Source organism: Zonotrichia albicollis, chromosome 8 (genome assembly GCF_047830755.1).
Source record: "Zonotrichia albicollis isolate bZonAlb1 chromosome 8, bZonAlb1.hap1, whole genome shotgun sequence".
NCBI lineage: Eukaryota > Metazoa > Chordata > Aves > Passeriformes > Passerellidae > Zonotrichia > Zonotrichia albicollis.
Window position 1 is genome coordinate 17,676,213 of NC_133826.1, and position 25,449 is coordinate 17,701,661.

General features: G+C 38.4%; 2 protein-coding genes across 6 annotated transcripts in view; both read left to right on the forward strand.

Annotated features, from left to right (window-relative positions):
* The window catches only part of TLCD4 (TLC domain containing 4), a 26,337-nt gene extending 13,997 nt beyond the window's left edge, over positions 1 to 12,340 (forward strand). For all 3 annotated transcript variants that reach the window (XM_074546145.1, XM_074546146.1, XM_005482063.4), the window contains exons 5-7: positions 662 to 756; positions 2,642 to 2,715; positions 6,002 to 12,340. In XM_074546145.1, coding sequence (XP_074402246.1) covers positions 662 to 756; positions 2,642 to 2,715; positions 6,002 to 6,317 — 485 coding nt within the window. In that variant the 3' untranslated portion in view covers positions 6,318 to 12,340. The remainder of the gene's footprint in view (positions 1 to 661; positions 757 to 2,641; positions 2,716 to 6,001) is intronic.
* On the forward strand, positions 2,642 to 22,391 carry HCCS (holocytochrome c synthase). Of its 3 annotated transcripts, none has more exons than XM_005482062.4 (7): positions 2,642 to 2,715; positions 16,057 to 16,206; positions 16,912 to 17,060; positions 17,649 to 17,797; positions 18,887 to 19,006; positions 19,537 to 19,623; positions 20,047 to 22,391. In XM_005482062.4, exons 2-7 carry the CDS (start codon positions 16,092 to 16,094, stop codon positions 20,243 to 20,245), a joined length of 819 nt encoding a protein of 272 aa, XP_005482119.1. In that variant the 5' UTR covers positions 2,642 to 2,715; positions 16,057 to 16,091; the 3' UTR covers positions 20,246 to 22,391. The 3 variants fall into 3 exon arrangements, with proteins under 3 accessions (XP_005482119.1, XP_074402244.1, XP_074402245.1); XM_074546143.1 differs by lacking the exon at positions 2,642 to 2,715 and adding an exon at positions 15,488 to 15,645; XM_074546144.1 differs by lacking the exon at positions 2,642 to 2,715 and adding an exon at positions 15,540 to 15,680.
* Positions 22,392 to 25,449: the final 3,058 nt, after the last annotated feature.

Here is a 25,449-nt window from a genome sequence, read left to right on the forward strand (position 1 = left end):
GAACAAGATCTTCTGAATTCTCAGACCATCATGGGAAAAGAAAGATTTTTTTTTTTAGGGTTTTTTTTTGTTTATTATATGTTAAAACTTTCTTTTTTACACTAACTTGCTATGTCACTTTTGCAGTAATTAGAAAATTGGGATTTAATAAAGTAAATATGCTTCTTATTCCAAATGCCTCTTGCAAAATACTTTTGGTAAATGGTACCAAATTTAGTAATGTACTTTACTTTTTGATTCAGAGGTTCTCCATGATAGATCCCTGAATTTGTTGCATGTATTTGTATGTTTGCTATGCCCCCTGCAGACCTGCCTTTTTTTATGTCATATGTTCCAGATTTTTGGGGTTATAAGTGTGAGGTCACTGTGAGATTCAGGATCCACCTTTTCCTTCCAAACTACTTTGGCTAAAGTTACTACATCTGTATTTCCATTGATGTGGAAAGTAATAATTTATGGAAATTGTTGGGAGAATGCTGTTGCCTAATACTTTGACTGAAGTGAAGTCTTTGGGATGAAGATGTTCTCTTCAGACATCATTAATTCAAAGGGTTTCTACTGATGCCCTGTCTTGGTATATCTCTAAAATGTAGAGAAGCTATTCTGAGGTCAGTGATTGTATAATAAATAGTTCTTTATAGTTATTTCTGTTTTCTTGTAGATCTATTGCTTATTATTTACTACTGGAAGGCAATTGGTGACAAATTTTTTGTAATACATCACTTGGCAGCTCTGTATGCTTACTATTTCGTACTGGTAAGTGTTGTATTTTCTTGTAACATAAGCAGATGAGATTAAAGAAACAGCTTTTATAGACCTCACTTGCTTAATGTTAAAAAAATTACTGGTTAATGAAAGGCATACTTATACTTTGAATCATTATTTTAACTGTTTTTATCAGTTATTTGTGGTAAATGCATGACTTTTCAATGTTACACTACAACAAAAATGTGTAACTTTGTTGAAATTAAAAACTCTTCTCAATTTTTGCTGTAAAGAGACTGACAGAAGAGCTTTTCATATGATTATAGAACAGGGTTTTAAATAAAACCACAAGCTTGAATATTTAGTTGGAAAGTTAGAGGGAAATGGTTTCAAGCGGTTATGTTATGCTTCTGTCTCCCAGGTAACAAGTGACAGGACCAGGGGAACTGGCCACAAGTTGTGCCAGGGGAGGTTTAGTTTGGATAGAAGGAAGAACTTCTACATTTAAAGAGTGGTCAGGCAAGTGTTCAGGGAAGGGGTAGAATCACCATCCATGAAAGTTGGAAAGGTGTGTGGATGTGGCACTTGGGGATATGCTTTAGTGGTGAGTAGACAGAGCTCAGTTAATGGTTGGACTCAATCTTAGAGGTCTTTTCCAACCTTAATGATGTCTTCCCTGCCTACTGTGTGAATCCCAGGCTTGTAATACTGAAAGTGTGGAGATGCCAGATTACTGTCAGATTTCCCATGTAAGGGTTTAAAGGGGCCTGAAGTATGCTGTCAAGTAAATACTCTATTCCTGGTTGAAGATAATTAAATTTACTATTATTATCATGGATGAAAGTGAATTAGAGCTGAATATTAAATAAATTAAAATACCACTACCAAGGCTGATCCTCTGTGCTGAAAATTCATTAGTTGTTTCTGGAGGAAACAGAAAGCATAATATTAGTGTGAGCTTCTTTAAAAGCATTTATTTCTATGTGGATATAGCTTTGCCTGTGGATGCCAGTGTGTTGCTCTCAGTCTGTTGCCTTCAGAGAAAGTCACCCCTAAATATGTTATTTCCAAATTGCCTTTTGGGGATAAAAAGAATTTGGTTAAACGCACAGATTTTCTCTTTGGTGTGGTGCAAACCGACATGAAAAGCTTGAAGTGGTGGGTATTTGCTTGCTTGGTGGGGAAAAGAGGAATCTGACACCCACTCCATAGGTTGTTCAGGGAACGAAGGAAATGAAAACCCCCCAATCTTTTTATCTCTACACTTGCAAACTGCTGCTTACCCAGCAGTTGTGTAAGTGGATAGTGTGTGTCACTTGGGGGAAAGACCTCAGCTGGAGGGGATGTGGTGTGGATGTGCCCCACGGAGGAGCTGTGCCCGACCCACGGCAGGGCAGGGACTGGCAGAGCCGCTGGCAGAGCTGTCTCTGCCCTCTGCAGGAGGGAAGGAAGGGCTTCCTGTGCCCTTCCCTGCTCTCAAATTAGAGCTGGCAATTCGTCTTTGCTTTGGCAAAATATGTTCCTACAGCAATGCAGGGAGATTTTTCTTCAGCATAAAGTGTTTCTATTTGGGCTTGTTTAAACATTGGAAAATCAAAAATGTTTGTAATTATTTCAGGCAGTAATGCTATCATGGTTATTAGTAATCTATGACTGCTTGTGCAAGTCTTCTCTAGTTAGCTTTTCATGGCCGTTTAACTGTAGGTCTTATAAAGATTTATTTGAAGTAAGAAGCTACTGATTGGAGATACCTGAAGGACAATTGCAGCTTTTGTGAAAAAACTTGCTTAGAAAGTGCAGGAAACGTGGCCACAGCTGGCAAACTCAGCTCCGTTAAAGAAGTTGATGTATCATTCTGTGTATACTTAAAGGCTCAAATGACAACTTCACATCTACATTGTTGATTTTTGTGTGTCTGTTTTGTTTTGCTAACCAGAGCAAAGGTCTGCTGGCTTATTTTGGAAACTTCCGTCTCCTTGCAGAGTTCTCCACTCCTTTTGTCAATCAGCGGTAAGTGGTTAGAGAGGTTTTCCATAGCTCTTTTAAAACTGAATCTGCATTACTATTTCTGTCACTTAGGAAGTCTTTTTATAGTTGTGGAATGTCTGCTGACAGGGAATTTATATATATTGAACTAAGGATTACTATATGAAAGTCTTTTTTGCTATGAAAACATTTTGCCTCTATAGCTGCAACAGTATAACTCATGTATTCATCTCCCAGTTCCTTTCTGGATTAGACCAGGCTTTGTATGAAATACCAGCTTTTTATGAAAATACTAGACAAAAAAAAATTCACAAATAAAATATTCTTTATTAACTTTTGTATATTCATTTATTTTTTTATAATAAAGCCATCTTCAACATGGATGTTTTTTCTTTGTATCATGGATGAGGAAAAGAGGCAAGATAATATTGTCATCAGAATCCTAGAATGGAATTGCATTGTCCTGTATAATTTGAATTTTATTTTCCAGTATTCTCTACACATAGATCAATATTTATATATGAATATTAATATCTAGAATAATATAAATGCATATTCTTTATTTGCCTTCAAAAATAGTTCTGCACAATAGCTATTGTCAGCACTTAACTATGATGGTTATGGTTAATCTTCTCACCTGTGGTTAGAGGAGAAAGGGGCTGAAGCTTCTCCTGCAGAGCTCAGAGCCTGCCCTGGCTGCGGGTTGAAGTGTTTTCCCTGATGTGCTGCTGTATCAGAAAAGGAGGCTGGTAATGCCACGTACTGCTACAAGGGGAAAGCTCTCATTGGAGTTGCATGGTGCTGAGGGGAGGGCGGCCTCGCCCCTTACTCTGTAGCCTTCAGGCCACAGCTGGGGGTAGGATTTGCCCCACAAAGACTTCACCTCAGGTGAGGGGCTTTGGTACAGAGCAGGGCTGCAGTCTTCTCCTCTTTCTCCAGTTTTTTGCAAGGTAGGATGAGGACTTTCAGTGTATCAGATGCCATTTTCTTAACCATGCTTTTGGGGTGTATTTCTGCTTTACTGCTTCTACAAGTGTGGCATCTGTTTGCTTTTCCAGATGTCTGATAAAGAAAGGATAAGGCAAATAGAAACTGTATTCCTCCTGCAGACAGGCTATTGCCCATTACTGCATTGTGACTTAATCTCTGAAGTGTTTTATGACACTGTAGCATTCCTCAGTGCTCTTACAGATAAAAAAGATTGTGCTGTGGTCCCTTTTGAACATCAGTTTGGTAAACTCAAACTCCCAGGAGGACAGGGTGGGATAATGGAGCTCTCCAGAGGCTGCTTTCCTCTGCCCCAGTGCAGATGAGTGGGAGATACCAGTCTGTTGTAGCCTGTGCTCTGTGTGCACAGAGAAAATAAAGACTAAATAAACACTTCCTCAAACTTAATGAAAAAAGGGTTTATATTGATATTCATGTCTTAGAGAATTGCTGTTGTCCCAGCTTCTATCAAGATAGGATGTCATCCTGGGTTCATGTGGGTTCCTACTCTGATGCTTACCTTTCAGACTGTGGCATTAGAAAGAATTGTGGTGCATGTGGCTATTAAAAGTAATTTATACTTTTAAAAGTAATTTTATACTTTTAAAATGCCCATGATGAGATTATGGGTCTTTGAATACTGACATTTAGCACTCTCTCAGAAAAGCAGAAATTGCTGCAGGAGATAATAAAGTCCCTTGCATTAAGAGATGTCATCTCATTAGTGCATGATTTTTTTCCATTAAATTTGAAGTGAATCAGACCCTTAAGAGAGTAAGTAGTGGATAATGATAACGACTTACATTATGCTTCTTGTTTGCATTCTTAGTCTACCAAAAGTGCTCTTATTAAAATATAAAAGATATTCTAATCTTAGAACTGTCTCTTTGTTTCCTGTCTGTGTTGTTAGGGATCTCTAATTGGATGTTGTCTCCATGCCAAGCATTTAGATCTTTTAATGTTAGTATCAGCATTTATGTAATTAATTCTGAACTGTGGCGGGTAAAATTGTAATGGTAACTGTTATTTACAGACTTTTTTTATTTGCTGGGAAAGGGAAGTTGCTAAAAAGATGCCATTACCTATACTGGCACATTGCAGTATGTTTGAAAACCATTTTTTACATTAAGTTTTGATTCTGCATTGTATATATCTTTGAAAGTGAGAGCTTTGATTGTAAATCTGACCAAACATGTCAGGTCTTTCTCTTCATGTCAGTGAGTGTTTCTGTGGTGAGGCCTCTTGCTTCCGGGCTGGACTGCCACCTCGAGTGCCTGGATTTTAATTGTCCTAGTTGCATGCTTAATGAATTTCTACACTATTTCTGTTAGAGCTGGATGTCTGGAAAATCTTTCTAGTGTATTTATAATTACCTAGGTAATTATAAATTCTTATAATCTGTAGGTAATTAAATTAAAAATTACTTTTAAAACCAGGTTTAGAACTGTTTTTTTGTTAAATCATTTTAGCCTTGTATCTTATTGGAGAAAAACGAATTATTTAGTTCTCTTCCCCATCCCCCATTATGAATACAGTGATTTAAGTTATTTTGCTCTGGTCCCATCTGCCATTGCTGCACAAATTTTACTTGTTTATTCTGGTTTAAGTGTGAATGACAAAGTTTGTTGTTCCTTTTTCAACTCTCAGATTCTGTGTGCTAGGCAATAGATAAGTTAGGCCTGTCTACTATATCTAGGAATAAATATGCAAGAATTCTTTTTTAAAGACCATTTAGGACCCAGCAGTAGATGGAGAGGCAGTTTTTAGATTTATCTTTTTTCATTGGGTAATGTTCCAAGTTGTGACATGATCAAGAGTTGACAATGTCTGGTTCTGAAAATGTTCTGGTTTTGAGCTGAACAGATGCAGTCAGAAAATCCCAGTTACAAGAAATTAGAGCTCTGTCTGGATTACCAAATCCAAATGCAATTTTAGAGTTGCTTTCAATGAGACAAAGAATTTTAGCTGCTGTTGGCATAAACTATAACAGCAAGTATTAAATATGTCTTTATAGTTTTATTATTGTGTGTTATACAGTAGTCACTGAAATGCACGTGGTTTGTCAACTGGTTCACAATTCATATCAGGATTTTCTATGTGTTATTCTGCAGTATACTGGATCTCATACACTGCTTAAGTGGTGGGGAAAAAGTGCAGCCAAGCATAAGGATTTGTAACTAAGCCAAGACAAAGTGCAATAATTTAGAAATTATAAAGGTAGAAGCAATTAATACATGATGAATTAAAAATAAACTTGAAGCAAAATAATTTTTAATGAGATGGCTTCAAGTCTGCCTGGTATTTGTGAACACTTCTTTTGCAGGTGGTTTTTTGAAGTACTGGGATATCCCAAATCTTCAAAGGCCAACATCCTCAATGGTGTGCTGATGACAGTTGTGTTCTTCGTGGTGAGGATTGCCGTCATGCCTGTGTATTACAGCCACGTCATTTCTTCATTTGGAACAGAAGGCTTCCGGAGATTAGGATTTGCAGCCCAGAGCGCCTGGATTATCTCAAGCGTTGTCTTGGATATTATGAATGTGATGTGGATGGTCAAAATTGCAAAAGGATGCTACAAGGTCATTTGTCTTATTGGACAGGAGGAAGCGAAAACTCATAGAAATGGAAAATCTGCCTAGAAATCATACATAAATTAAATTTCTGCTATGAAAATAATTTGGGAAACAGTGCACATTTCTGTCATGGAATGCTCCTATTATGGAAACAAGGTATTACCTCTGTACTGACCTTACTCTTTCCCTAGCCACACTGCCTGCACACCCAGGGCCACGCTTTGCGGATCCTGTCCAGTGAGGAATAAAAGCAAGAGCTCACACAGATGAGCTCCACATGCCTGTTGTAAGCAGTTGCAAGCATCAGAAATTAGAAAGGAGCAGACTGGTTAAAGTGTTTCTCTCAGGTTTCTCTGATCAAAATGTTTTATAAATCCAGTGAATACTGACATATCTGTTTTTTTAGAAAATGAAAAATTCCCCAAACTCCTGATATGGTGCAATTTTCCAGGCACGTTTCTATGTTTTCTTCTAGGAATAACAATCAAGATTTCATTCTTGACAACTTTTTAATTTTTGCAAGAAAAGCTAAAAATTTGGCTTTGATTCTATGAAGTCTTTTACTGCTTTTTGTTCTGCCTTATATGAATGCAAACCACTTTGGGAAATTTTGAAATAATTTTATCTAAAATGCTGTATTATAAGACCACATGATATCTTAAGAGCTGTTAAAATTCTCCCATTGATGGGATGGATTCCCATGTGCTGTCCTAGGTTACATGCAATTTTACATCTTCTAAATTCCCCATGGAACATTTTTGTAAGTTAATATTGTAGATGATGTGTGGAAATGGCATAGTTCTTACTGAAGTGCTCTTTCCTTTGCTGCTACTACCTTTGAGAAGTGCTGCAAGTCTTCTCAGAGTATTTTTAATCATTGGCTATTTGGATTCAAAGTTTAACTGCAAAGATATAAAAATCTTGTGTATATGTGATGTGTAACTTTAAGTAATACTTTTTTCTTATATAACAAAAATGACCTGTTTGATATGAATCGTTGAGGGTTTTTGTCACATTTTTGATGCTAATCAAGTCAGAAATCCAAGATCTGACTAAGAACACTATTGAATTAACTGTGCCAAACTCCTCTAAAACTGTGTGGTAATTCTGTAGAAGGAACAGTTGACCTCTGTAGACACAATTTTTTTTTTTGTTTTAAACCACACATTTGTCAATAGATACTCATTTACTCTGTCTGTGAACTTGAAGACTTGGAGATCATCACAGAGGATTCTCACCATCTAGGAATAGTCCTAAATCTCATTTGTGATTCAATTTGAGGAAATTCTGAGTTATGTTTTATTTAAAATGATTTTGATAGCTATATTTATGTGTAAATTTGTTTTGTTTTACTTCTTTTATCTGGAATTGTGACTGATTAACTTCTGGTTTTTTTTTTTCCTTGGTGTAGGAGTGGTAAAAGTGTCCATTTTCACTGCAACTTCAGTGCACATCCCAATTATTGTAGCAGTCTGTTTAAACAATTTATTTTTAAACAGAAAAGTAGCGTATTGACTCTGTGTAGGGTGATTAGTCCTGTTCCCTCTGACAAAGCTGGGTGATGTGAGCTCTCCCTTCCATGGTCAGAGGTGTGAGTGCCCCGTGCTGTCCTCCCTGGTGAGGGACTGGGCACTCCCCTCATCCGGAAATTGCATGTAAGACCCAGGAGAGCTGCATAGGCTGAAATGCCTCCCAACCAAGGCAGCTGCAATGAGTTTGGTTCCCCAGCTGAAATGCTGTCAGGGAGTATTGTTTGGACTTGTGTAAAATGCACTTTTGAAAGCCTAGTTCCATTGCTCAGCTCGGCAGGCTGTTTTCTAAAAGTTTCCCAATCCTGCCTTGTTGAGGGAGATAGTAAGGATTGTCAGTACTTGTGGGTTTGGATCCCATGGTTATTAACACTTCACAGCCTACAGACAAAAAAGATTGGGAGAGTTAAGAATTCATCTCTTGAGCTGTATGATCTGAGTGAGTGCATTGCCTCCTTTGGGTACCAGTAAATCCACAGAGTCCATCCTGCTCAAAGCAACAGACTCTTTTATGCTCATTTGCGGAATCTGGTATCTTTTAAAATGTGATTTCACTATACCTGATGCAAAATAATCTTTTCTTTACTTTTTACATCACTAGATTCCTGTGATTCATAGTTTTGTAAAAGCTTGTTCCTTTCTAAAATTGAGTAAATTCAAGCGTTTTGGAGAAGTATGCTTGAAAATAGAAGTCTGCTTTTCTTTTTAGGGAAGTAGGATTAAAAAATTGATAAGATGATTTGGAGAAACTCTTAGGGTGATAATTCATGAAAAGTTTCTGAAATTTATAATTTCTTAATTGATTTTAATATTTCAGTATTTTAAATATTTTGTTGTCAGTAGAGGCCATTCATTAAAATTGCCTACTTCCTCCACATTCTAGATACACATGTGTTTGATAGGGGAAAAAAAAGTAAGTCAAGCTATAATAAAATTGATGTTAAAACTAGATTTAGAAACAAAAAACAATCCAAAACTCTTCACACTACACTTTGGCCAACAATCCAGGATTGAAGGGCAGTGAGATAATTCTTTTAGAACAGCTAGTATTTTGCATTGCTGCACAAAATTAGTGTAATTAAAAACCTATTTTGCAATGCATTAGCTCTAAATTTTATAATTTTTTAAAAAAGTTATTACAGTTATGGCCTGATGCATCAGAAGAAAATTTTCTTATTAAAAAAAACTATTAACAGCTGTTCTTTCAGCAAAGACTTCAGTAAACAGGCAGCAAAGTTGTGATGTACTGAATACAGTAGTGTATAGGGCACTTTTTACCTGCCATTAAAAGCTTATAATACAGCAAATTAGATAGCTGTGGCACCCATTTTTTAATTGCACTTTATTAATTTTAAAAATGTGGTGAAATATTGATAAAATTTAATGTTGTAAGCTTGTGTCTCTGCTTTTTTTATGCAGAAAAGTAAATGCATGGTAATTAACATCGTAACAAATGCTTTTGAATGTAATATCTTATTAGTGGCTTAAAACTTTATTTTTTAACAAATGCATTGTAAAAGCAGACCCTTGGCATGTCACCAGGTGTCTTTTCTATGGGCATATCAAATGGAAGGAGAGATCTTGTAAAAAATAGCTTGGTTTTCTTTTCTTTTCCATTCTTCAATACCAGGTGACAGTAGCTTGCTGATCATGGGACAGACTATTGGTACCAGTTAGGCTGTATGTAGAAATGCAAGTTTCTCTTCTATATGGCTTTAATTTTTCATCAAAAGATGAGTAAATACCACTTTCAGCACTCTGCAGGAGAGTGGTAGGTTAGGTGTTCTGTAACTGATTGTGGAATCAGTACTTGCAGAGAGGAAGTTTACTTCAAATACTCATTTTCTCAGAGTGTTTCAGTGGATTTCAGTGGAGGCTCAACAACAGGGATGCTGTATGGGTTATTTGTCTGAATTCTTCAGTTGTAAGAATTACATCTCTGAAGCCTACTTTACCTCTATAAATACATGCTATCTTGAGGGAACTCCATAATTTAATAACTTAATTGCTTAAAACATATAATCCATTGAAAAATGAAATATGTGCACAGGAAAATAACGGGAGCTGGCTTCATATATAAATTCTTAACAACTCCAAATTATGTACTAAAGTTTATTAAAAGTTTAAATAGTCACAGTGTTTGGAAGAGAATGACTTCCATCTTTGCTTCAAATATTGTGGGAGAAGATTACTCATATTGCAGAACTAACAACCTAAGGGTAAAAGCCTACACAAGTGAGCAAATGCTTTCAGGCAGCTTTAAAGAGGAGAGGAGGAGAAGACTTTGAGTACACACCTAGAGATCCAGATGTCTTCCTACTGCTGTGCTTGGGACAACAGCAGACAGATATATAGCAAAAAGGTTTAGGTGTTTGTGTCTCTGTTCGTGATGGAAAATGAAATTTTATTCTTTAGAACTTTCAAGCTGTACAAGATGGAATACCAGTTGTTGATTATTGTATGAAGAGGACTTTTTCTCATGGCTTTGTGTGTGTTTAAGCATATGTATGTTCAAGCTTTATGTAAAAGACAATTTAATAGCGAAGTCTGAAAAATTATTTTGTGATGCTTCTGCTGAGCCAGTCAGGAAAATAAAGGGCTGCTTGACAATGACTCCAGCTTAGGGTCTGCTGTGCTGTTGGCTGCTGCTGAAAGCCATCAATGAAGCAAATAGAAAGGGACTAGAATTTTCAGATGAAAAAGTGCAAGTATGGAAGACTGAAAACTATTGCAAGCCCCTTTCATATTTTAATACCCTACTGTACAACAGCATTATCTGGCTACAAGGAACTCCACGAGGGAAGGTTTGTTCCTGGTCAGATTTCTCTGTCTGTGGAATACAGGCAGAAAAAGAATGGAACTTCATTGCTGATACCCTGATTGATGGCAGCCAGATGGAAATAGTGACAATATTTGTGAACTTTTAACCTTCATCCAAACCTGGATAAAATCTGTATTAGGTGAAATTCTTAGGATTTTCTGAAAGCAACTTGAAAGTTGTTTTTATGGCAGAGAAGTTGAAATATGTGCTGCCTGGGTTGTTTACAGATCTGGGATAAAGCGTCAAGTCATACTTTTAGATGGTAACACTTGGTAAGGTTTCTTATCCATTAAAAATTCCTACTAGCTACCTCCTTTCAAGTCTTGTTCTATTTATAATAACCAAGCACTTTATAGCTCAGTAAAGAATGGAAGGTAGCTATGAAGAATAAATCATATTGTTTGGTATAAGAAATATTTTGGCAAAATTTCTTCTGAGAACAGTTTCATTGTGTGATGTCCTGCACTGAGAGAGGGCATCTGTTTAATACTTAGTAAATACATTTTTAACCTAGTTGTGAGTAAAAGAAGTGTCTGTAAGAGAGTGAAGTATGAAGAGATCAGCATGGCTTGGTATCAATCACATAATGATTCAGTGTGCTATTTGTAACTTCCTACTTACTGAAATTGAAAACATAAAAGCAAGTAAAATATTCTGTATTGTATCTTTATTTTTAATCTATGTGTGGGATGTCAAACATTGTACTTGTCTTGTGGACAGGACATGCTTTTATGAGCCTATAAATATTTAAGTATATGAGAATCTGCACCCAAATGGAACATGTTGCATGTAAATTGTCTTCTAAGTTTTTAAATTTTGGTATTTTTAAAAATTTGCTAGGTTTGAAGGCAACATTTAAATATGAATACTAAGCTGTAATACAGAATACAAAATTTTGAATGCAATGTGGTTTTGTTTATAGTAATCCTATTCCAGTTTCACAAGAAACACCAAATCATAAGGGGAAGGGAGGAAAAGGGCTAATCATGAGCTCGGCTATATAATTTGCACACTTAATATGCACACATCCAAATGTCCAGCATTTGTTTCTAGCATGCATTTACCAAACAGTGTTTTCTTCAATATTGACAGATACCTATTTATGTAGAATAAGCACAGCTAACCTGTTACAAAATCAAATTAGAAAACCTGTTTGGAACAAATGAGTTACAAGTTAGGCATAAGTAATGGAGCCTGTAATTTGAAAATGTTTATATTATCTATCTAAGAAGAAACTTGATGAGTTTAGCTAACTTATGTGCAGATTCAGGATGAAAACTGTAGATTCTGCTAGACTGATTTCTGGTAAATCTTGACAATCTGGTTTGCAGTAAATTCTAATACTGTCACAAAATGTCAGGATCACGTTATTAAATTCAGCTAGTAATGTGACCTGATTGGAGTAGCAATCCTTATCATGGCACAAGAACTTAAACATGCAATATAACAATTCTGAAGATTGGTGATAAAAGTAATCCGTCATAGCAAAGTGAATTATTAAGTATTATGGGTTTAAATTTACTTTCTATTACAGGACAGAATCTGAATTATTTGTTAGCATTTCAGTGATATTGTAAAGCATTTCTATATTTTGTTTGAACAGTTTAGGAGCTTGCATAAAATTATATTGGCTGATTTTTTTCCCCTTTGATATATGCAATAATGTCAATAAGCAATAAATTGCATGTTGTATGCAAGGTATTGGTACATCATAATAAAGGAAAGAACACAGCTCCTTATTTTGTGAATCTTTCTTTCTTAATATGGTAAGAGCTTATGTACCTATAATGAGTACTTCATGAAAGAACAGTGTGGGGGGTTAAATTCTGAAACAGCTGGCTTTAATGGTATCTTGAGATTTCATGCTGTATCTTATTTATTTTAAAGAAGGTGAAGATGGATGTATGAGGTCTGAGCCCCACTGTTGCTCAGGTGGCTGGAATTTTGAATGCTGAAATTCTATGTAGGACATCACAGGGGCCAGGAATGTAACTTAAACTACAAATTTGTGTATTGGGGAATTGTATATTATGTAAATTTATGTATTGGGGAAGAACTTTTGGATTGGGTAGTATAATTCTATTGCATTGTCTTGCAATACCACATGTGCCAGGGCATGGACTGAACAGTTTTCTGAAGGCTCTGGGGATAAAGAGCTGCTGTTGTCAGCATGTTATAAATATGATGCACTACACAGTCCCTTACTGAATACTAAAATGGCAATTAAGTTCCTCAGTATGGAATTCCTAGGTTCTATATGTGCATGGAAGCATGAATTGTGTGGAAAAGCCCACAGGTTTCTTTGAGCATCCCTAGAGATTGCTGCTGTTTTATATCTTAACCACTGGCTTCCAAGCACAGGTTTCTTTGGGTTTTCTTGTGTTATGCAGTGGTTAAATTGCTAGAAGAAAACACAAAGCAGTACAGTGTTTTTACTTTTTTTCCTTTCATTTTTTGAAGGGTATTTAGTTGCATTTGTAGATTATATACTTAAGGTACTAATTTTACACTGCTAGTGTAGTAAACTCCTCATTAACTAATGTGTCTGAGAAAGTGAGTGGGAGTTTCTGGGAACAGATGTTCTTTGGGGTCAGATGCTATATAGGTCAGATTTCCAACTGCTTGAGGAAGGAAAATGGGGCTTGGTAGGAGGCCTTTGTATTGGCACCAGGCAGCTTTTAACACTGAATAGTGGGAAGGAAGGACTGGGCATGGCTGGGAACAAGGGATGCCTTTCAGTGAGCCATTCTTAAACTGATGCATTCAACAAATCTTGCTTAAAGTGTGAGAAACATTATCTCTCCCTAAGATGTAGGATATAGGAAGTATTTTTTATATCCACTTCTTTGTCATATTTGAATGCACAGGTGCTTTTCATTTTTTTCCTAAATTTTTTTATTACTCTTTGTATTCTTGCTGAAAAGTTTGGTTTCTCTCCTCATATTGGTGTGATAATTTTGCACTAAGATTAAAACAAAAAATCAATCTTTGCAATGGATATCTGTCATATTTTAGAAATTGGGGTACTGTGGTGTCTTCCTTTGCTCTACTTTTCTGGAGTTCACAGTGCAATATACCTATGGGCAGACTCTGCTTCATTGAGACGGGGACCTTGGTGCTCTTTGTGAAGAAGCCTTTACATTAGTAAAAAATTTTTGCTACTTGGCTTATCTTACAATAGTGAAAACTATTATCTATACAATGAGTAATAGTGCAGCTGTTGCTTCTGGTGGAGAGTGATGGTGGAAGCAGGGAGATGGCATACTGACATCTACAGCATTGTGTACTTGGAGAGGAAGGAGTAGAAGCAATTTTCCATTTGAGAACATCAGAGAGACAAAATCTGTTTTACCATAGAGTCTTTCTGTCACTGACTTGAAATATTTAGAAGCAGAGATTTCAGTTGCTCTCTGGAAGGATCTCATTAAACAGTGTCGTTAAGTGAAGACAGGATGGGTGACTTGTGGCTGTTCAGCCTGGAGAAGAGAAGGCTCTGTGGACACTCCAGAGCCCCTTCCAGTATGTAAAGGGGCTACAGGAGAGCTGGAGAGAGACCTTTTACAGAGGCATGTGGTGATGGGATAAAGGGGAATGGATTTAAACTGAAAGAGGGCAGGTTTAGATTAGATGTTAAGAGAAATTCTTCCCTGTGAGAGTGGTGAGACACTGGAACAGTGCTGCTTACACAGCTGTTACTGTGAGTGTAGTCTTGGATACTGCAGCAAAGCCAAAAATGCCTGAACTGGGAAATTATGGAGGCAATCAGAATGTTTTCTAGGGCATATAGTAGAGATTCAGTTACTGACACAATGCTAAATTTCTGTCTTAAGGTTCTCAATATGCTGTGCTAATAATTCCTGCGCGCAGAGGGGATAGAAAATAATTTCCTCTGAAGTAATCAAGACTATAAAAGGGCAAAAATGACTGAAAGGATGAATCTTTGGTATTGTTTTATACTTGTATTTTTATTTCATTTTCACACTGAATGGCAATGTCCTTGTTAATAAGAAAGATCCTACTTTGAAAGATGGCAAGTAAAAGTTTGGATTTTCTTCATCCTATGCTACTGTAATAACTATGTCACTTGAAGATTAAATTCCTTTATCCTTTAGTTCTATTTTTAAATGTTACAATTAAATAGACTATTTGGGAAAAAAACTATAGTTATTTCTTAAATCAGTTCTAATTGTTGTACATTTATAATGAATGTTTCTTGGCTCCCCACCTGCTTTTTGCACTTGACAACTTCTTTAGAGAACACGAGGTGGGATGAACATTGAAATAGTCCTGTGGGGTTTGTACCTACTGTTACAGCCAGGTCTTAGCACTTGTTGGTCAAAAAGGGCTGTGATGAAGTTAATATTCTGTGCTTTGATGCACACTGAGCTCCATCTTCTGTGTGTTATGCACGGTACTTCACACGTGCAGGTAAAATGCATCTTCTGGCTTGGAAATAAGGCAGTTTGCTTAGGAAACCTTAAAAGAGCTATGATACTTTTCTTAGCTAGTTGATGTTTAAAAATAATCTTAAATAACTTTACTATCTCCGCAAGTTAAACGCTAAAGAGGATACACCTTTACGGTATCGGTGCTGCTACTAGGTTGTGGGTTCCTTCTATACTTAAGCAATTATTCGCGGTTGTAAGGGGCAATGATTTCACACACAAGCCCACAGCACGAGGTGCGAGCACAGCTGCCCGGGGCTTCCCGCGAGCCTCGCTTGGCACAGTTCGCTCTCGCTGGCAAGTTCGGACCCGGCTCTCGTCCCCGGGCTGCCAGGCCTGGGCAACTGTGCGCTGGGCGAGGGCTCAGCCCCGGGGCCGCGGGGGACCCAGCCCCGTGCCCGCCCCCGAGAAGAGACCCGGCCGCGGCCCGGCCCCGCTCCCGCAACCCTGGCGGCGGGCGGGGACCCGCGCTGGGAGCTGGGCGGGGAGCCGGCCCCGTGCCCGCCCCTCGCCGGCGGGCGCAGGCGTGCAGCGGGGCCGCGTTCTCGCGAGGCGCTCGGGGCCGCGGCGGAGGCGCGGGCCGGGCCAGGCCGGGCGAGGTGAGGAGAGGAGGATGAGGAGCACGAGAGTGCGGGTGCGGAAGATGTGCGGGGCGCGGCGGGGCAGCGGCAGCTCCGGGCTCGGCGGCGCTGGGGCGGCCGGGCCGCGCAGAGGGGCGGGCCTGCCCTGACCTTGCGGCTCGGTCACGGCGGGGGCCGGGCCGGGGCGGGAGCCGCTGTCCTTCAGGGCATGCGGGCACAGCCCCGACGGGATCGTGAGGAGCCTGGGCAGCAGCTCGGGGCAGTCCCGCTAGGGCCTTGGGTTTTGTTTGGGCTGGAAGCTTGTTACTTAAATCGATTTTTCAGTTAATTTTTTAATTTGTGGTGCAGTACTGCACCTGCACTTGGCGTTCACCTTAATAAGTAGCCAGTGTAGTTTTGTGTTACGAATGTTTGCTTTCTTTTTGTTAGAAATTTGATCTTGAAAGGCCCGGTGTGCAGAGGCCATGGGTTTGTCCGCATCCTCCCCGGCTGCCACAGAGCAGCCACCAAATGCATCCAGGCAATACCAGACGGCGTCTCCACCTTCAGAATGTCCCATGCACCAAGAAAAAATGAGCGGTAATCATTCTTAAACGTAAATGAGCTAAGCTCTGCGTGGAAACAAGACTGAAAAATCTGGTGGGGGGGAGGGAGAAATTCTTCAGATAAACTTGAGGTTTTTGTTCAACAAAAGTAATTCTCAAGTAAATTTTCCTTAGGAGGAGTCACTTGTTCACCAGCACACTGTGCAGGCTGCTTTGTTTGTAGAGACAGGAAGTGCTTACTGTAGAAGCTGTGGGTCGCTTTCAGTTGTCCTGTTTCCTAAGGGACCTGCAGATCTGTTCCATGGTGTGGCAGAGCCACAGAGGGTCAGGGAGCCCCTCAGAGATGGTGATGGGTTGATTGGTTGTCACTAAAAACTGTGCATCTGGAAAAGGGCTGCAGAAGGGTGGAATGAGATGGATGCCTGGAGAAGGATGTCAGCTCCTCTGTTGTCTCAGTCAATGCACTGGGTCCCTTAGGAAGTCTCAAGTACAAACAGTTCAGTATTGGAACCAGGATGGGGGGTGGGAAATGAGCATTCAGAGACTACACAGGAAACTCAAGGTTATCATGATTTTTGGGTCCTGACACGCAGGAAAGAGAGCAGTCAAAACTGTTAAAAAGCTCAGAAGAAATAGTGAAATACCCATTTGCATTTACATGAGCTTTCAATGAACTTTTCCATTTCATGTATTGGAGTTTTCATCTTGTAACAAAATATATACTGCTGTTGTGTTTAAGGTTGTCCAATGCACATGAAGACTGCTGATCATAGAACTGAGAATACAGATGATGTTCCTGCACATCAAGAAAGAGCTTATGAGTTTGTAGCATGTCCTGTGAAGTCTGGTGCAGCTCAAATGAAAGATGACATAGATCCCAGCAATATGGTAACTTTTGCTTACTTCACATGTTTTCTTTCTTCTGAAGTATTACACCCAAAAATGTAAATAGTGTTACTATGTAAGCTGGAAAGTCTGGGAAATAACATTTTTGTTTTATTTTTAAGACTGCTTTTTCTCTTTTTTGTGCAATTTTTTGTTTAAAAACAAGTCACATCTTATTTAACACTGTATTAAAATTTACATCTCTGGTGGTTTTTCTATTTTTAAAGATATCTTTTGCTCTCTATTTAGTAGTTACATAAATGTTTTTTATGATACATTGTTGGATTTTAGTTTCTGTGTAGCAGCAGTATGGTTGAGTTCTGATTAGCATCTCTAAGATTTCCTATGATTTACAAAAAGCATTGCTCTTTTGAAAATTGAAGTTTAGGCAGAAAGCTTTCCTGGAGTCTCCTGATGACAAACTTGTGCAAAGAGTTCTGCTGAAAAAAAAAAAAAAAGGTGGAATTAAGTAAAGGCTGAACTTCTTGATCTTTGTAGGAGTTGATTGATCATGCTTTGATTTTTCTCAAACACTGTAACTTACCAAAATGGTAATACTGTAGTTTGTTGTTGGTTCTCCTTGTTCTCTAGATGCCTCCTCCCAATCAGCAGCCATCTCCAGGTCAACCATTTCCATTGTCAACTGTTAGAGAAGAATCTTCCATTCCTAGAGCACATTCTGACAAGAAATGGGTCTATCCTTCAGAGCAAATGTTCTGGAATGCTATGCTAAGAAAAGGGTAAATACACTGTGTACTATCAGATGTGTCTGTGAGCCTGGAATCATGAACTAGTATCATTAGTTATTGGTCTTGGGTGTTTTTTTGTGGATTTTAACCAGAAAATAATAAAATAGCTCTTTTAAAAAAGAACTTTTCTTATAAACATCTTTATATTTTAAAGGGTGAGTTGGTCTCAAAAAGCCGTGTGTCTTCTAGTGATTAGGAGGATGGTAAAAAATGTCAAGCAACTGTTAACGGCTCAAAGTCCCTGTACAGGGGTAGACAAAGTTTGTATGATGGCAGTCATGCCAGCTGCACGATTGCCAGTTGGTTTCATGCTAATGCTGTGAAATGACAGTAGAAGTTCTATGTGAGAACATGTAACTTTGCACAATGGCTAAAACTGAGGAAATTTGCAAGTAAATATTTTTAGTATTTACAAAGATTTAGTGTAGGCAAGACTAAAAATCCTCCTGTGCTGATGTTTCCTTGTTCTTTTGTAATGATTTGTCATTCTCTAACAGGTGAAGTTTACAGGTAGTTTACTTTTGGAGCAATACTAATTCTTTTTCCTACATGTCAATGTGGTTCGTAACTCAGTATGACATAAGCAGCCTGGATGGAACATACAAGTTTGGCTCCTGTAAATACTGAAATGTCTTAAGGTTATGCTAGTTGAATAGGAAGCACACATGCTGTCAAAATGCAGTGTCAAGAGAGATGGAAAGTATTCCTGAGTGTTTGCAAAATGTATTGAATACAGGACTTCTGTGCATTAAGAATGCAAGTGGGATTTTTCCTAAGCATTTTTTATGAATACTGTGGATGTGGTGATGTTTGCACACCCTGATAACTTTCTGATCCAGTTAAGCTGTTAATTTAGCTATCTAGAATATGTAGATCTCTGATGATAAGTTGGATAGCCACACTTGTGCACAGAAAATGAAGTGGTTCTCAAGATGCTTAAGCAGATGAGCCAGAAGTTTGCATACTTGTCTTGTGTCTTGCATACAGCCGTAAATCTTCATTCAAAAGTTTATCAGATAAAGCTAGGAAGGTAGTTATGCTGTAATGTTTATAAACTGTTTTCAAGTTCTTATTTTTTAGGTGGAGGTGGAAAGATGATGACATAACAAGTGAAGACATGACCAACATTATTAAGATTCATAATCAAAATAATGAGCAAGCTTGGAAGGAGATTTTGAAGTGGGAAGCTCTACATGCTACGTATGTACCTGTGAAATGTTGCATATGGAATATTTGTTATTACAAAGATATGAGTTGTAAACTTAGATTAGCATGACTGGTGACAAGACTGTCACTTTTTAGATCAGCATAGTCCCTGTTCCTACAAGACACAGACTAGTTAAGCATTTGGTATTGTAAATTTTTCTCTGAAATTCCACGATCGTTTTTACACAGTAGTTTGGATTAAGGTTTTCTATTCTTTAATCTGTTAAATCTGTGGATTAGATTTGCAGAGAACTGCTTTGTTGACAAATTAGAACAATGGTTTGGAGCAGATCAGGGATACTGTATCATACCAGCAGTAAGTGCTGACAGAAACTGGGTGACTTTTCAAAGCTTTAAAAAAAAGGAAAAAATGTTGGGTTATATCACTTGTAATTAATTTTTTACTGTTGCTTTTTCTACTCAGTTTCTGTGTTGCTAAAACAAATTACCATAGTGGTTTAATCAGTGAAAATAAGACTGTGTTAAGAGGTGAAAACTCTTTTCCTTTTTAATCGTGTGCACAGGGAATGTCCATGTGGGCCCTCACTGATGCGGTTTGGAGGCAAAGCAAAGGAGTACTCGCCAAGGGCCAGAATACGTTCATGGATGGGGTACGTAGGACTTTTCAGAAAAAAGATCTTCAGTCTCCCATAGTCTTTTTTTGACTGTTTTTGACTTTTTTTGAATGTTTCTCAGCTCCCCACCTGCTTTTTGCACTTGACAGCCTCTTTAGAGTCTATGTGGTGGGATGAACATTGAAAAAGTCCTGTGTGGTTTGTAGCTACTGTTACAATGGTTACTGCATTGCCAGGTCTTAGCAGTTGTTGGTCAAAAAGGGATGCTGGAGAAATGTGTCTGAAAGCATGGTGTGGAATTAATTTAAAGATGTTTCAGAACTGGTGTTGCAAGTTAGAATTGCCAGGAGATAGATGTACTAGTGAGATCTTAGGGACAAACAAATCCTGAATGGGCCTCTCTCTCCCAGGTTCATAATGCCCATTAATGTCTCCATGGGTGTTCCCTGTCCCTTGCAGGTACGAGCTGCCCTTTGACAGGCACGACTGGATCGTTGACCGCTGTGGCAAGGAGGTGCGCTACGTCATCGATTACTACGACGGCGGGGCGGTGGATGAGAACTACCAGTTCACCATCCTGGACGTGCGCCCCGCGCTGGACTCGCTCTCGGCCGTCTGGGACAGAGTCAAGGTGGCCTGGTGGCGCTGGACTTCCTAACTGCTCCTGTGGTGTGTACTCGAAAATAACCACCTTGCTCCTAGACAGTGGACTGTCAATATCAGGACTTGAGACAGAGGTTTGCTGCAGCTGTCATTGCTTTCATCATCACCACTCCTCTTTGGGGGTGGGAAGGGAGGACAGGGAAATCTCTCCTTAAGTACACCAATGCTTTGTGGTGTTTCAAATGGAATAATAAAGTTACAGTGGCAAAAACATGTATCTTAATTTTCTTAAGAACTGGGAAGCCTTTCTCCGTTTCAGATTTTGCATAAGCTCGCCTTCTTTTCATTTCATGACTTCAGTGCTGCTCCAAATACATTGCAATTCTGATTCTGACTGGAGTTTTGAGTATTACTTGATTATTGAAAACAGGAAATTTCTGCCATTATTTCACATATTTAAAGTATTTGGATACCTCCATGATGAATAAACGGTAAAAGATCTGGACTCTTTCAAATTACATGTTTTATTTACATAATAAAACCATGTATTTGTTTTCACATAGACATTTTACCTATTCAAATACATCCTCAGAAAACTTCAGTTAATCAGTTAAAGGAGGTGTAGTGTGGTATGAGTATTTTTAAGGTATGTTATGTAGAAAAGGAGAACACTCATGCCTTAATCTGCAATTTTTCTTTGAACCGAAGAACACTGCTAGAAGCAGGAAATGAGTGTCACTTTTAAAACAGCATTTCTAAAAGGACAAAATTGATATTTAACGACTATTTATTTGAATATTTAAAAGTTGGTTTTCTGACGTAAGAAAATACATTATTACAGTATTTTCATATCTGTAATGTGTGTCATGTAATGAATTCAGGACAGAGCTAAGCCTTATTTAAAGCACCTCCTGGAGTGCATCTGCATTTGGCATCCTGGCTGCATTAATGATATTTATTACAGCATAGTTTTTTATATAATAAAGAATTGCACAACTGGGTGTGGCTACACAAACACGTGAGTATAGTGAGGTGTATTACAGGTGCATACATAACTGGGCTAAAAGGGTATCAGACGTGCCAAGGGAGGAGGTTGATTGGAGTGTTTTCTAAGGGTGATGCATGGCACAAAGATTTGATTATTGTCTGTGCTCTGTGAGGGAAACTAACTTTTTGAAGTCTTCCACTGTAATAGCTTTAAGTTTGCACGACTCAGTAAGTTTCAGGTGCTGTGCAAAACACTTGGGAATGGAAAGGAGTAAGAGAATAGCACGTTGTACCTTTTCAAATGAGGGAAGCTGCCTTCTTAAAACTCCCAACCTTAATGGGAAAGTAGCTGTACATTTCATTTTCTGAAAGTGGCCTGTGTTTAACTGACTTTCCCTCTCCCTCTCCCTCTCCCTCTCCCTCTCCCTCTCCCTCTCCCTCTCCCTTCCTTTTTTCTTTTGATAGGAAGCCCCTCTTAATGTTTCAGGAAAGTCATTTCCCATTTAGGGAAAAATCAGTCAGGGAAGCTTTCCTACTTTGGAATTCCAGTGATCACAACTAGTTCCCACCTCATAGACAGCTGTTGTGCATGGTAGGAATAAATATTATCCAGAATCCTAAGAGGTAAAACATGCTCTTACCCGTACGCACTTTGTTCATTCCTTTTTCAGCTTTTCAGTGATTCATATATATATATGTATATATATATATAAAAATTATAAACAGGGAAGATAAAGTTTCCATCTAAATAGGCAATATATGGATAATATAAATGAAAGGAGAGTTTGTATGAAGCAAATTAAGGAACTGCTCTGTTCTGACAGTAAATACTGAGGAGTACTCTTTGGGGAGTTGGTTGTTTTCCTATGGGATTATTTTGGTAGTTGTTGGTTTATGCATGGCAACTTGCTACGCTGAGGATTCTGTGTTTCTCATAAATAAATATGGAAAGGCTAAACCACTGTAGGGAGTACTTCAGAAGCTTCAAAAGGATGAGTTTGCTTTGTTGATTTTGGCAGTGTGATGTTGAGAGCGTGGAAATTGTAATCGCTGCTCAATCTGGGGAAACTGTCACAAGCCACTTCATGTGTTTACTATCTCCTGTTACCTTTATCTACCAGATTCAGAATTGTTCTTTTCTGTGCTACTGTTAATGAAATGTACTACTTTGTCATCAAACTAAAAGGAGAATCAAATAAATAGACTTTTCTTAACTTTGGTATTTGGTGATCATGCTTTTAGCTGTAAGAATTATTAAAATGAGCTTTTACATGTGTCATATGAGATTCTAGTCTGTGACAACTAAAATCTTGCTATAAAGTATATATTTGATATTGTTCCTATCTGTTATTGTATATTACTACAACTTCTGTCACATCTTTGAATATATTACTAATTTTTCAGGTGAATACAAAACAAAAACCCAAGGACCAAATTCAAGTGTTTGCTAACCAAAACAGCAGTTCTCAGAATAAGAGCATATGACAAAAAATACATTCATCCTGAGCCTGGCTAACTTGAGAGGAATGCAAAGAAATGTAAAAAAAATCCTAGAAAACTAAATGAAAATAATTAATTTGTACAAGCAGTAAGACTTAAGGAAGTAAATGGAGTTTTCTTCTTTAAGCTTGGGTTTCGTGATGCATGATGCATAGATGTTAGAATTAAAGTTGTAATTCCAATGTAAATTTGAAAAATGGTGATTTAAATTGGCTTTTTTTAATCTTTAGGAAGGATGTTTTAACTAAAAATCTATTGTTCAGGCTATATTAAAAGAAATGTGTGTATATGCATAAATAAATACATTTATATCCTTTCTTTGTAAGGATAGGAAGTATATACCTTCCTTTGTACAGGAAGGTCTGGAGAGTTCATGGAGCCCAAGAAAGTGAAGAAGTATCCTGATCAAGTCCTTTCAGGGAATTCTGCAGTGACATCAGGTTCCCAGTCCTGGTCAGGCTGAAACAGAATTTTGGAATCTGTCTCAAACTAAGGTTAACCTTGTGCACGTTACAAAGGGAAAATGCAGACACTCATTAAAGAAAAGCCGCTTCTATAATTAGTTTTGTATTTAGATATCTGAAGTTCACCTGTGTTCTGCTTTGCTGTATCAAAGCCCTGCTTGACCTACCGTGTTTGACTCTTGCAGATGAAACAAGTTAGGGGTGCCCTCCTGGCCTGCCCTGCAGATGTGTGCTTAAGGATGTCACAGTGCCCAGAAACTGCACTCACTGGGACTGGTGGAAAAGGACTCCAGCATAACATTCCCAGCTGTAATCACATGCAGTCAGGAGTGGTTCTGGCCTTGATTTCCTGGAGCAGGAAGCCATTCTGCATTCAGGTATGGGTTTTGGCCACTTGCAGTTGTGTCACTCCAGGCTGCAGTGGCTGCCCTGCACAGGGTGCCTGGCACTGCTGCCACTCTACAGGGGCACCAGCCTGCCTGCTCTGCCTCCAGCACCCTCCCTGCTCAGCCACAAGGGGCCAGCTCTCTGCTCTCCTGCATTTGTCCTGTCAGTATCTGGCCAACAAGAGTGCTCTGTAACTGGGGAGTAATTCAGAGGCTGATCTTTCTGGGATGCTTGGAGTTCCTGACTCTCTTGAGTCATCCTGCATTTTGCCCTTGGAGGCAGTTTGGAAGGGGGAGCTGTAGCTCTTCTGTCTCTCATTTATTTTTTTCTCCTCTGTCCCCTAGAAACACCTTTGCTCCTTCCTTTCATACTATGCTCATGGTCCTAGTTTCAATCCCTCTAAGAATTTTTCAGCTAAGGCTTAAAATTTCTGCCCTGCTTTGCTGTAAAAGAAAGAGACTGTTGCTGTAAGATAGTTGTGTCCATTCTTGATTATTGCTACTTTCTACTGCCAAAGCAAAGTGTTCTGGATTACCACTTCTGAATTATGAGATGAAAGAGGCATGCTAGTTTAGTGTGAAGTTTTGTCTAGTGTTTACATAATTTATTTACCACCAGGACTTTAATGTACTCTGTAAATTTGAAGTCTCAAATGTGCTGATGAATACAGTTCTGCTTTCAAAAGGTGTGAGAGTGACAAAGGATCTCAGTGCTCTGAAAATGGTCATAAATAGTCTGTCATCTTACACACTCCCATTGTGTTTGTTCCACTCTTGTATCCAAGTGTGGGGGAAGAGGAGCTAATGTGCCAAATTGCAGGAGATGAAGGCAGATACATTGCTGTAGCACAGCAGCCAAAAATGAGCTGCCAGACTAAGAAGCATTTCCTAATATTTGGACTTCTACTAAAGTTTGTTGTTTATAGAGGGTAGAAATGCCTCATTCAGAACCGTCACTTTTTAAAGGCATCTGTTCCCAGCACTTACTAAATGATAGGGCATGCTAATTCTCTGTCTCCTTTGCTTACACCTGGAGGAGAATCCATGTAGTGAGGTTCCACAAGCCAATGTACTTGATGTGGCAGCTGAATGTTTTAAGAAAAGATGCTAGATGTGCTTATTTCTTCAGTATCACACCCTTCCCTACCCACAAGTATTTTTACATATGTTATTTTAAAAAATGCACAGGATTGCTAGCTTTTTACAAACTTTTAGTAGGCAACTTCATGCATTTTTACTCTCACTGAAAGAAAATGTATTCTGTTTGTCATTCTACCTTTGTACAAGGTAAATTGCATGCAAAGATCTTTATGCAGTGAATCAATTAAGTATTGATTCTCTCATCAGTGGAATCTATGGTCATATTAGACATGTCAGGTCATAAAAAGCAACAATTTTAGTTTGCATTAGATGGCTAATCACTTTTATGTGCTTCTCCTTCAAGAAAAAATGGCTTGTCAAACTCCTAAGGGAAGAATCTTATATTCTTCTATGAATGTGACAGTTACATCTATTTGGTCTTACTACTTGTACATCACATTGCATAGAAGCTTCTGGGCAGAGTCCTGCACTCCAGACCTTATCATGAGGCCTTGGCCTCGTGTGAAATGACACATTATTTCCAGGGAGCCACGGATTCTGATGGCAGCTCCCCCAGTATGGGTCTGCTTATCTGCAGTGTGGGTACATACTTCTGACTGGAGTCGAAATGAATCCAATTTTCAAAGGATTATGTAAATTTATTGGAAGTATTAGGATAATTATTAGGCTTCATTAAGAAAATTTAAAAGATTAGATTTTTTTTTTTGCTGACATTCAGTTTAGACCATGGCCGGTCTCATAAAATAGAAACCATCACATTTGTTTTCTACATACTATGGGGAAAAAAAAAAGACTGTCACGTTTTTGTTTTCCCTTGTTAT